The sequence below is a fragment of the Gymnodraco acuticeps genome, unplaced genomic scaffold, assembly GCF_902827175.1.
Source record: "Gymnodraco acuticeps unplaced genomic scaffold, fGymAcu1.1, whole genome shotgun sequence".
Classification (NCBI taxonomy): domain Eukaryota; kingdom Metazoa; phylum Chordata; class Actinopteri; order Perciformes; family Bathydraconidae; genus Gymnodraco; species Gymnodraco acuticeps.
The window spans coordinates 336,378-349,890 of NW_022990068.1; the positions used below are offsets into that span (position 1 = coordinate 336,378).

The following is a 13,513-nucleotide window of genomic DNA, read 5'->3' on the forward strand; positions in this document are numbered from 1 at the left end:
GCATTGCAAAACTGGCCCCGGTAATGGTACAAATCTCAACCTTTCGTTCAATGGACAGCTTCCCCCCCCCCCATCTATGTATATACTCGCATTTTAGACTCTGTTACTAACTGTATATCTGTAGACTTGGTATGTCTTAAATGTCCGGTTAGGATGTATTAGAACGAAATCTAAAATGAAAATTGTAAACAAGCAATCTGTATGTAAAAAACCACCTGTATGTAAATTGTAAATAAGCCATCTGTATGTCAAATATGTCTTATATGTCTTAAATGACATGATGAATTGGAAATGGGGGACCCTGATGTAAACAAGACGAAAGTCTTTCTCTGGTCTGCATCCCCTTAACAATTGTATGTTTTGAGCTGTACTGTACTGTACCCAATATACAAGCTGTTAATACACTTTTCAATCAATCAATTCAATCAATGCAGCCAAACATTCCAGTATCTCGTTTTGGATAGTTTTACTGGTGTATGTTGCATTTTTAGTTTAGTTTCTTGTTTTCTCCCCATGCAAACATTGTATTTACATGGCTTTCAGATCGGGCATGATAACAGAAACCACTGTCTTTCATTGTGGCCTTTTTCCAGTTACGATACCCGTCAATTGAGGTGAAAACGGTCTTGGGGGCATCAGGTAAAGAGAAATGTCTACAGGGGAAACAATACGCTGAATCATTGGACTGTGAGTACTCAAGCCATGAATGAGTTTTGTACCAGTCCGTTCTGAAGCTTCTTCTGGCTCCTCCCTGAAGGGTCTTGGGGAAACTCTCCCGTGTCGGCTGAGCTGGCTCCTCACACCTGGACTTGGATATGTCTAGAAAATGGGAGTAAAACATATTCAAACTGTAATAGAGCTTAACTGATTACACATTATAATCAACTAATTATAACACAGTTTGGAGCTGTCATTTATTCAATATGTGTTTAACCTACTGGCTGTGTTAATGTGTGCAGCACAACATTTTGGCCTGGGTGTGTATTGTTTTGGGTAATTTTTGAATTTCAACCTCAGCTGCTATAATAGGTCTAAAATACATTGTACACAAAATACTCACAATCTACCCTTTTCCTCATACTCAAAACTATCTAAGGAAAGCAAACATACTTTTTTTGAATTAATAATATATTTATTAGACTGAGGCTAGCCCTGTCTCTTAAATAAACTGTTTTGCAAAATGTCCTTTAGTGTGATTTTTGCATCTTATTCAGATGCATTATACTTTGTATTAACAATTTTCATACCATGTGGACCAACTCGACTGGCCGTTGGTTGCAAGGGCTTAGGAATATTCCTTTCCCCCTCACTGTCTGAGCTCTGCATGCCGTCTTGTTGTCTCTCGCTCTCTCCCTCTTGCACCTTGTCTATGTGATGCTCTCCCTCTTCCGTCTCTTCTTCTCTGTTGTGTTCTCCTTCCTCCTCCTGTCCCTGTTCATCTTTGCCTTCTATCTCATCACTGACACTTTCCTGTTGCTGTTCTTCATCTCCTTCCACCTCCTCATGTCCCTGGTCATTTACCTTGTCACTTCCCTGTTGCTCAGCCTCACTTTCTATCCTCTTTGGTGACAAAAAACTTGCAATGCCACGTTTCCTCTTCATTTCTATAAGATTCAAAGTCCATTTATTACGTTGTTTTCTTTTATATTACCAGTAATCATTATTAATAATGGTGTTCAAATTAAAATGCTGTTTGAGCAAATGCTTGTTGTTTTCCCACTTACTGTGTGCTTCAAACTCTAGCTTGTGGCCCAATCTTTGCTTGCAATCCAAACAGATTCCTGAAATAAGATTCAAAGTTATTATTGAAGAGCAGAATCGTTTAGCCTTGATCAGGTCGTACATCTTGCTAAATGATTGATAATATAAAAATATTTCATGCATGACATTTTTTTAAACAAAAACCTAGCTAACGTTCCACGCACACTGTACAGTAAGTAAAGAGTTACTGATAATAGCGTTACTCAACCGGATTTGTATTGTTTCAATATCAGCATTAACGTTATGATTCACATGGACATATCTAACTTCTCTCTTTTCTGTAACTGGAAAACATTAGCTTTGTTCTACACTTATTTCACAGGAGACGTAGTTGATCAGTCTTACCTCAATCCTTCTACATTCCGGTCTACTTCACCGAATGCTTCTCTATTTGTTCTGTCCCGTTCAAAATTAAATCGCCGCCAATCACATTTCAGCTCGCGCCAGGAAGGGGGGTAACTGGCTCGCGTCTTGTGGTGCATTCACTTGCACTCGGACATTAGAGATTTTTTCTCATAAATGTCCGATGAGCCACAACTTTTATTTCAAAACAAAGCTGCCAACTGGGGTGGCAGCTGGGGTGGCAAGGATGTGTTTTAGGGTGGCAGCTGCCACCCCATGCCACCCCGGTAGATCCGCCCCTGGGCGTGTCTGAAGCTTGGGGATTTTATGCGAGCAACGCGACCAACAACCAATCACATGAATCTCCCGCCCCCGACATACAAAGCAATAGCAAAGTTAAAACGAAGTAAACTGGATATAAAATCCCCAAACAGGCGAAAACCTACCAGTTTCACCCACTGTCTCTGCCACCTCCCTCCATGCCTCGCTCCTCCGGTTTGTATCCCGGTAGATGAACAGAGACTGATCATACAGCACCGGGTGATTCTCTACCGCTATAATCAATTGTCCCTCCATTTTTTTGAATATGAGGAAATGACCTGCGTAGTCTCTCCCAGCATACACGCGGTTTGATTGGCTAGTGCACTTGTACTGGCAGATGTGCATAAACGGGATTTCATTGGCTGACGCCTCCATCGAGGCGTCAAAAGTTGAACATTGCTCAACTTTTGACGCCAGCTACGCCAGCAACGCTCCACGTCGCTTCCCAAAATGCAGTTCAGCTAAAAGTGACGTCACCCCATTCAAAGTGAATGGGCAGAAGCGTTGGAAGCTTCAACGCACGCCGCTGTGTGGACGGGCCGTCACTTATAGAGGTCGGAACATGTCATAAGTATAAATAGATGCAAGCATAAATAAATGTAGGAATAAAAACATCAATAAATACAGGAATACATATCTTGCAGTGTTTCAGGGAGCTTTAGTGTAGGCCTACATGCTGTGGCTCAGCTGGAAAGCAGTTGACTCATGACCGCAGGGTCCCTGGTTCAACGACTGAACAATACTTATTTTTTGTTGTTTATAAAAGCTACAGCTATGAGATAATGTAGCCTAGTTAATAAATGTATTCTTTGATATGGTTTAGCCTTTCTCAGGCTACAACATACTTAAGTTTATGAATATTATTAAGGAATACAAATCCCTCTTTGCAATGTTTACCAGCCTCCTTAGGCTTTTCAATCACAATCATTCAACTAGAATAAATACAATATTGTTAACATGAAAATATGATTTTATGTTCGTTGTTTAGAGTTATTCTAAGGCTTTACTCAATGGGAACTCGGTATGAGATGATGGAGCACACTGTTGAGATGTCCAACCTGCCTGTTTTACATTGTTCAAATGAAGCCCATGATGAAGCCTCATGAGATGAACCCTTTTGCGAACCAATTGGCTGGAAAGCTTCAAAGCTTCATAAGGCTTCATCTCGCCATCACTACCTTAAGCCTTTCCAATGGCTTCCTTTTTGCTGGCTTGAAACACCCTGATAAAAAACCGTTTGCCTACTAGTGCTCTGGCTCCCACCTGTCTCAAATATATACAAGTACACCAGGTGCTCTAATCACCCAGTGCCCAAAACATGCCTTCAAAATAAAAGCATAGAAACTACTTATGAGACTAACTAAGAATACATTTACAATAAACACTATAAAACAGCAAGAACATAAATGTTAAACTATTAAATAATATAAAGAGATATATAGCTCCAACAAAATATGTTCAATAATAAGTTAAACACATCTAAAATGTTACTTGAACTAGTACAAAGGTCATTAAGTAATTAAAACATTAATACAAATTAATGTAAAATCTCATCAATCAATTATTGCCAACATGTATTTATAATATATTCTGTATATATATGTATTGTCATTATACACAGAGTATAACGAGATTCAGAGTGCAACTCTGTCCCGGTGTGCAAAAAATACAAACACATACATAACACTAAAAAACACGGCAATAGGACAGACAACATAAACAATCATACAGGGAATTAATAGTTACAAATATTGATATAAAACTAGTATATAAAGTGCATTAAAAGTATGTGTATGTGTGAGAATGGTTACGGTTATTGCATTATGTGTGGTGGTTAAGCAGCCTGACGGCCCAGGGGTCGAAACTGTTTGTCCGTGACTTGAAGCTCCTGTATCTTCTCCCAGAAGGCAGGAGAGAGAACAGTCTGTGACCTGGGTGAGAGCTGTCCTTTATTATTTTGTTAGCTCTGTTGGGGCAGCGGGAGGTGGAGATGTGTTCCAGAGAAGGCAGGGGGCAGCCGATGGTTTTCTCTGCCATCCTGATCACTCTCTGCAGGGCTTTCTTGTCCGCAGCTGAGCATCCTGCATACCACCCCGAGATGGAGTATGACAGCACGCTCTCGATGGTCGCCCGGTAGAAGGACATCAGCAGCTTCTTGTTCAGTCGGTTTCTCCGAAGCACCCTCAGGAAGTGTAGTCGCTGCTGGGCCTTCTTAACTGCTGCAGTGGTGTGTGCTGTCCAGCTGAGGCTCTCCGAAATGTGAACCCCCAGGAACTTAAAGGTCCCATGTCATGCTTTTCCGGTTATTACCCGCTTGACAGTTTTTCCACTAGTATGTCAGGTATGATGGTGTTAAAAGCTGAGCTAAAATCGACAAACAGTATCCTTATATAGTTGCCTGGGCCTTCTAGGTGGCTCACAGCTGTGTGAAGGACCATGTTGATGGCATAATCTGTGGATCTGTTGGCTCTATAGGCAAACTGATGAGGGTTGATGTTCTTTGAGAGTGGGAGGTGGTATGGAGCTGGTAGTTTGCAGGGACAGGGGCAGAGTAGAAAAGTGGGGGGGTCTGCTAGCCTCAAAGCGAGCAAAGAAGTGGTTTAGTTCCTCTGCAAGGTGGGCGACGGCGTCTTTGGTGTTAGCTGTTGAAGGCCCTGCCAAACGCACCGTGTGTTTTTATGAGTGAGATTCTCCTCCACTTTTTCCTTGTAGTCCTCCTTTGCAGCCTTGATGCTTCTACCCAGATTCACCCTTGCCAAGCTGTACTGGGCTGCGTCCCCCGTCCTGAAGGCTGTGTCACGGGAACTCATGAGAGACCGCACCGTTCTTGTCATCCATGGTTTTTTGTTTGGGTAGACCCGTAAGCATTTTTCCACAGTTACAGTGTCTGTGCAGAACTTGATGTAGGATAAGATGGGCTCTGTGTGCTCCTCCAAGTCAGTCTGTTCAAATATGTCCCATGCTGTGTGTTCGAAGCAGTCTTGCAGTTGTGAGAGTGCCCCCTCGTGGCTGCTGTGACTTGTGATGTGAATTCTCCGGCCGTAACTCCAAATAAATCATCAGCGTTTGACATCGAAGCTCCTGCTCTACCGTGTCTCCTTCCTGAGTCGGTGACTCCCACTGCATTGCTACACAGAAGTTTCCCTTACAATATGTATATAGGGTAAACACAAAAACCAATTAAAATAAACAAAAAACATTGAATGAGAAGGTGTCCAAACGTTTGACTGGTACTGTACTGTATATAGAAAACACACACATTTTAATATTTTAGCAGGTTCCCTCATCTATAATAATTTATGCAAGCGCAACTTTGAACATGTACAGCAGTAAAATGCAACATACAAAATCATCAAGAAACAACATAAATTAAACACTGACAGGGAACATTTTACTGCACCATCATTACTTTTACATAAGAAGGTGCCGTAAAATGTTCTGTTAATACTTGCATACTTTTACTTAAATAAGGTTTGAATGCAGGATTTAATTTGTAACAGAGTATTTTAATTCTATACTGTAGGTTTAGTGTATCTGTGAACGATCTCAAATACAATTCATTGTTTACATTGCGGCTAGTGCTACGCCAGAAAAAAACAACCTATTTCATTTTCAAAGGGGCTGGGCTACATGAGGTGAATTGAGCCAACACAAATACACAATAGGTGGGACTAAGAAAGATAATGTGAAAATATAAAAACAAAGGCATTAATTAGGGCTGCAAAATGTCTCCAATTGTAATGGTGATTAGATTTTTAACAGTTTGTTCTGACTGTGTGTTTCCTGTTTCTTGCAGACGTCCAGCAGCTGGTGGTGGTTAAAGAAGAGCTTCTCCCTGACCAGCAGGAATGGAGCACCAGTCTGGACCAGGAGGACCCAGAGCCCCCCCAAGACATTAAGCAGGAACAGGAGGGAGAGCAGCTTCAGGAGCTGGAGGAGGCTGATATCACTAATTCCACTTTCACTCCTGACCCTGTGAAGAGTGAAGATGATCAAGAGAAACCTCAGTGCTCACAGCCTCATCAAAGACAAACTGAACACATGGAAACAGAAGCTGATGGAGATGACTGTCGAGGACCAGAACCAGCGAGGAACTCAGATCCAGAGAACAGTTTACAACCAAAGACTGAACCTGACACTGAAGACTCTTCTGAACCTGACACTGAAGACTCTTCTGAACCGGACACTGGAGACTCTTCTGAACCTGACACTGGAGACTCTTCTGAACCTGACACTGGAGACTCTTCTGAACCTGACACTGAAGACTCTTCTGAACCGGACACTGGAGACTCTTCTGAACCTGACACTGGAGACTCTTCTGAACCTGACACTGGAGACTCTTCTGAACCTGACACTGAAGACAGTGCTGATTGGAAAGAGACCAGAGAACCAGCATCAGGTTCAAACTCACTGAAAAATAGACATGAATCTGTCAGTGATCCACGACGTAGTGCTGAACATAAACCATTCAGCTGCTCAGTCTGTAAAAAAGCTTTTTCACAGAATGGAAGTTTAAAGCACCACATGAGAGTCCACACAGGAGAGAAACCACACAGCTGCTCAGTCTGTAAGAAAGCTTTTTCACAGAGTGGAAGTTTAAAGACACACATGAGAGTCCACACAGGAGAGAAACCATTCAGCTGCTCAGTCTGTAAGAAAGCTTATTCACAGAGTGGACATTTAAAGGACCACATGAGAGTCCACACAGGAAAAAAACCACACAGCTGCTCAGTCTGTAAGAAAGCTTTTTCACGGGGTGCACATTTAAAGGACCACATGAGAGTCCACACAGGAGAGAAAGCACACAGCTGCTCAGTCTGTAAGAAAGCTTTTTCACAGAGTGTACGTTTAAAGGACCACATAAGAGTCCACACAGGAGAGACACCATTCAGCTGCTCAGTCTGTAAGAAAGGTTTTTCACAGAGTGGAAATTTAAAGCACCACATGACAGTCCACACAGGAGATAAACCACACAGCTGCTCAGTCTGTAAGAAAGGTTTTTCACAGAGTGGAAGTTTAAAGAGACACATGAGAGTCCACACAGGAGAGGAAAAATAGAGCTGCACAGTTTGTGACAAAAGATTTAAATGGCGTAATCGTTTCAAAAGACACAAGTGTGTTGGTCGTCAGCTGCTTCCGTAACTAAGGGAATACATTTGTCTATTTTGTATCCTGATGACCTAATGCCGTTACATGTAATACGTTACTCCCTAAGCCTAATTTCACCCGCCTGCAAACGATTCACTAATAATCAGACATGTTCATTTCTTTAACCCTTTGACTCGACTATTTCTTGTTTAATAATCGTTACATCTCCTCAGGACCAAGTTCCCAGTGTCCTGCCTTTTACCTGCTGATCACCCACTGCTCATTTAAGGTGGACTGACCTTCCCTCCTCCTGCTCTTTTTCTTCTCCTCCTTTTTCTCACTGCAGGTAACCAGCTGATCACTTCCTGCCTGTGCAGCTGGGCATTTTCTTTGGTGTAGATAAATAAACTTGTGTTCTCTTTCACCCTGACTGTTATTGGTTGTTGTGTGTTACTGTCTCCATTTCCCTACACTTTATTAGGGATGTAACAAACACATTAATCTATAAAAAATGAAATAATCCAGTAATTCAATATATATGATTCTAAAATGGGACATTACGCACAGTAAGTAGTAGTGGTTGATGCCAATACGTCTCAGTTTATGCTGCTTTATACTTCTACTTTAATACATTTTAGAAGACAGTATTGTACTTTTTAATCCACTGCATTAATTTCACAGCTTTTAGTTACTAGGTAGATATAGATTATTAGATCATTCAAAAATATAAATCAATTATTAAATACACCTTGACAGTTATTTATAGGATAAGATATCCAGCAGCAGGACATACGGTTATTCAAATTAGCTATATTAGCTCTATCTCCTGTCAGCAGTCAGATACAAACTACAGGACATCCTGAGAGAGGAATGGAAAAACGTCTCACCGACTGAAGTGGATATTTTACTGTCAGCAGCAGAGCCCGCCACCAGAGCTGGGTTCTTCAATATTCACAGGATGATCACTCTGGATCCAAACACAGCAAACACACGGCTGGTATTATCTGAGGGGAGCAGAAAAGCAACATACATGAAACCACAAAAGTATTATTCTAGTCACCCAGACAGATTCACTTTATATCCTCAGGTCCTGAGTAGAGAGAGTCTGACTGGACGTTGTTACTGGGAGGTGGAGTGGAGAGGGGCAGAAGTTGAAGTAGCAGTAGCATACAAGAATATCAGCAGAGTAGGGGGGTGGGAATGAATGTGGATTTGGAAACAATAACAAATCTTGGGCGTTATATTGTGACAAAAACAGTTATTAATTTCTTTACAACAGAATCAAAACTCCCGTCTCAGGTCCTCTGTCCTCCAGAGTAGGAGTGTACCTTGATCACAGAGCAGGTATTCTGTCCTTCTACAGCATCTCTGAAACCATGACTCTTCCTCCACAGAGTCCAGACCACATTCACTCAGCCGCTACATGCTGGAGTTGGGCTTTATTATCCTAATGGAACCACAGCTGAGTTGTGTAAACTGAAATAGCTTGAAGTCATTTGAGGAACTCTTCTACCTCTTAAACCAGGGGTGGGGAACCTCCGGCCTCCGGGCCGCATACGGCCCGCGAGACAATTTGGTACGGCCCTCGAGGTAATTTAGAAAACACACGCAAAAAAGAAAAAAATGTAAGAAATCTAGTCCGCAAAAAATTAAACAAGCGAGTGTCTGTTTTTCCTGGTCAAGGTCAGGGACCTTGAACACAACACGAGCCTAACGTGTCATCACGTGGTATATGTCTCGACCGGTCTCGACTGACAGGGGTGCAGTTCTGACGGAGAGCACCAGAATTCCACTCCGGCACTTCAGAAATTGCAGTACCGATAAGGAGCCGTACACATGCTGCAGTTTCTGCGTGTCAGTGTCTTTAGTTGAAATCTGGTTAGCTAGCTATGCTAACGAATACAAGAAGCTTTTTCTCCAACCAGTGAGGTAAAGGCACATCTTTATATGATCATTATAGTTATAAAAAAATAAGAGAATAAAGTAAACAGGTATAAAATACTATATGACAGTAAAAAAAGTTGTTATTAATAAAGAAGAATACAGTTTGAAAGGAGAGTGATTTGTAAAATATTCATAAAGAAAAATAAATCTGCTTCCAGTTCTGTTTCATATGGGTGTTGAGAGATGTATCCATAGATCTCCTAATGTTGCTCTCAAAGTGCACCAGATTGATGCTTTTAACTTCAACATTTAAAAACAAATCTTCCCGGGGGAGCATGCCCCCCGGACCCCCCTAGAAGAGGTTAGGTCCCCCCCCACTTAAATCATGTTCACATGGATAGGAAACTAAATACATTTGCACACATCTTGTGTCCATATCTTTCTGTTTTGGTGGTCACGCCACACCGTGCACGTGCATAGATGCGCGAGTCATGGTGAGATATCTGGATTAAGAGGTTGCTTTTTCTTTGCACAGAATGAAATGAATGGGCTGTGATTTTAGTTTTTTTAAGCAGAGGTCAATAATTTGTACGGCCCTCTGAGGATATTGTAAAAATTGAAATGGCCCTTGAGAGGAAAAAGGTTCCCCACCCCTGTCTTAAACTAATTGTGTGTCCATCATTGTTGCTGAGAGCTGGTTGTTCATGTCTTCACTGAACCTGACACTGAAGACAGTGCTGATTGGAAAGAGACCAGAGAACCAGCATCAGGCTCAAACTCACTGAAAAATAGACATGAATCTGTCAGTGATCCACAACGTAGTGCTGAACATAAACCATTCAGCTGCTCAGTCTGTAAGAAAGTTTTTTCACGGAGTGCACGTTTAAAGGACCACATGAGAGTCCACACAGGAGAGAAACCATTCAGCTGCACGGTCTGTAAGAAAGCTTTTTCACAGAGTGGAAGTTTAAAGGACCACATGAGAGTCCACACAGGAGAGAAAGCACACAGCTGCTCAGTCTGTAAGAAAGCATTTTCACTGAGTGTACTTTAAAGGACCACATGAGAGTCCACACAGGAGAGAAACCACACGGCTGCTCAGTCTGTAAGAAAGGTTTTTCACAGAGTGGAAATTTAAAGCACCACATGAGAGTCCACACAGGAGAGAAACCACACAGCTGCTCAGTCTGTAAGAAAGGTTTTTCACAGAGTGGAAATTTAAAGAGACACATGAGAGTCCACACAGGAGAGGAAAAATAGAGCTGCACAGTTTGTGACAAAAGATTTAAATGGCGTAATCGTTTCAAAAGACACAAGTGTGTTGGTCCTCAGCTGCTTCTGTAACTGTAAGGGAATACATTTGTCTATTTTGTATCCTGATGACCTAATGCCGTTACATGTAATACGTTACTCCCTAAGCCTGATTTCACCCGCCTGCAAACGATTCACTAATCTAACTTACTATTTCTTGTTTAATAATCGTTACATCTCCTCAGGACGAAGTTCCTGTGTCCTGCCTTTTACCCACTGCTCATTTAAGGTGGACTGACCTTCCCTCCTCCTGCTCTTTTCTCTTCTCCCCCTTTTTCTCACTACAGGTAACCAGCTGATCACTTCCTGCCTGCAGCTGGGCATTTTTCATTGTGCTGAGAGCTGATTGTTCATGTCTTCACTGCACAGAGATCAGCTGTCAATCTAACATTATGGGATGTGCTTTAACATCTTCTCATGAGTTGTTCTGTAGATGTTGGAGTTTCTTTAGGCAACGCTCCTTCCTGTGTCTGTTTTGCCATGGAGGCTGTCACTGCTCAGGAGGATTTCTGTTAACCTCAACTGATATTTCTCTGCATGAAAATGTAAACTTTGCTCTAAATATTCGTTGAATAGGTCTTTTAGATTTGACTAAGTCTCAATGTGTTGAATGCATTAATGAAAGTTTGAAAAAGGAAAGAAAACACATTAAAAGAAAAGCTAATAGGTTGAGTTTGTTATAAATTGTGTTTCTATTTTCAAGATGTGAGATGAGTGCCACATTTACAGTAACAAATAAAATGTTGGGATTTTTCTTGTTAATAAAAGAGCTAAGAGAACACAAGTGATAATCTCATTCTTTGTTTGTAATGAATGACATGATCTCTCCTCTCCAGCGAAGCTGCACTAAGTTGAGTTTAATTTTAAATGCATGTATTTCTTTTTTTACTGCTACGTCTCCAAATAAGCTCTAGGGCAAAAATGGAGACAGTAACACACAACAACAAATAACATTGAGAGAGTCGGGGGGAAAGTGAACACAAGCGCATTTATTTATACCAAAAATGGAGATGAAGAAGCGTGTGGGACATGTGGTGAAATGTGAAACTTAAAGTCAGATAAAAATCACTTTGGTCAGACCTCAACTTTTTCTTTACTAGTGAAAGTCAGAATTCTGATAAAAGAATTAAACCCTTTTTTCAGATTTTCTATTTTTTTTTTCAAGACAATCTCAGAAAATTTATTTTCATGAAAACCTTCAGAATCTTCTTCATAGATCTGAGATTTAAGTAAGAACTCTGATTTATTACTCAAAAGAAAAAATCAGTTTTGGTCAGATCCAAAAAATAAATCCACATGTGGTCCTCATCCTCTTCCGTGTTTCAGAGTTCTGAGATTTGCATTACGATAAATACAAAAATGTATATATTCCTAGATCTCAGAGTAAAGTCAGAATTCAGAAAAGTTTCCTCTGAATAAAAGACAAATCATTTTTGGTCCAATTTAAAATCAAATGTCCCCATGTGGCCCTCATCCTCTTTCTGACCCTCTTTCTCCCACGCTCTCAAAAGTTTAACTGAATCAAAGAAGAATTTTCTACACGTCGTAGCGCCGCAGTCAACAACTACGTCTGATTATCTCAAAGTGTGTAGGGTCCTTTAATCCAAGGTTTTAGAGAGAAGTGCATTAAAGATAGTTCAGTGTGTAAAGACTTTTAAACATATATAATGTTAAGGGTTTTCTTCTTAGATAGTGAAGTGAAAACTGTAAGACAAAAGTAAAGATGGCATGAATTGTGATGCGTTTGATTTATTTTTTAAGAGCCTCAAACGCCTCTTCCCAAAAGGCTTTGTTAAAAAAAGGAACATGTACAGTACAATAGCGCTTATCATGTTTGAGTGATTAGTCTCACTGTTGGGACATAGCCAACAAAAGATGGGTTTTCAATGTTTCGAAATAATAATGATCCCTCGACTAAATGCAGATTAAAACTAAAGTAACGGGTTGGTTTTGAAAATGTAAGAAGTAGAAAGTATGATGGATGAAAGTAAAATGAAAATAATGGAGGGGCTGAGGGTGAACGGTGTCATGGTGCACGCACAGGACCTCTTGAACAAAGATCTGACTGTCTCGTTCCTAAATCTGCCGGTATATGTACCTGATAGGATGATACTTAAGAGACTGGAAGAGTGTGGGGTTTAGAGCCCATCTCGGCAATCAAAAAAAGAGTGTGGCCGGGCACAGAAATCACAGACGGCACCAGATTCCTGAGAGTAAGGTTCATTGACAAGGTCAGCCCCCTCCCCTATTCCACAAAGTTAGACACAGTGAGGGGGGCGGAGTACTTCAGAGTATTGCACAATCGCCAGGTTCCTGTCTGCAGGCTGTGCATCCAGCCCGGTCACTTCTTTAGGGAGTGCCCGGAGTTTAAGTGCCACAAGTGTGGCCAGACAGGACATTATGCCAGGGAGTGCAGGTTCAGGGCGGAGAGAGAGGAGAAAGAGGAGGAAGAGAAGGAGGACAAGGAGGAAGACGAGGAGCAAGATGAGGAGGAGCAAGATGAGGAGGAGGAAGACGAGGAGGAGGACGACGAGGAGGACGAGGAAGGGGCGGAAGGAGCGAAGAAAATACCCTTTGAGGAGGTCAGCGATGAGGAGGAAGGCCTGAGTGGAGGAGGAGCGGCGGGAGGTGAGGATGGAGCTAAGAAAAGTGCAAGGCAGAGCGGTGGAGGTGCCGAAGGGAGCAGCGGCGGGGGAAAGAAGTGTCGGAGTCCTGGAGTGGTGGAGGACATCTCGGAGGCATCAGAGATGGAGGAGGGAGTGCTGGAGGAGGACCCTGTGGGCGCAATGGTCTTCGGGAACCCTAA

The 13,513-nt window shown here is 41.8% G+C and overlaps 1 protein-coding gene across 1 annotated transcript; it reads right to left on the bottom strand.

Moving 5' to 3' along the window:
• Positions 1–487: 487 nt before the first annotated feature.
• LOC117546020 (zinc finger and BTB domain-containing protein 47-like) lies at positions 488–2,162 on the bottom strand. The gene is made up of 4 exons (XM_034216100.1): positions 2,107–2,162; positions 1,725–1,781; positions 1,248–1,604; positions 488–819 (listed from the first exon to the last, which is right to left on the bottom strand). The coding sequence occupies exons 3-4, from the start codon at positions 1,600–1,602 to the stop codon at positions 488–490; spliced, it is 687 nt and encodes a 228-aa protein (XP_034071991.1). The 5' UTR covers positions 1,603–1,604; positions 1,725–1,781; positions 2,107–2,162.
• Positions 2,163–13,513: the final 11,351 nt, after the last annotated feature.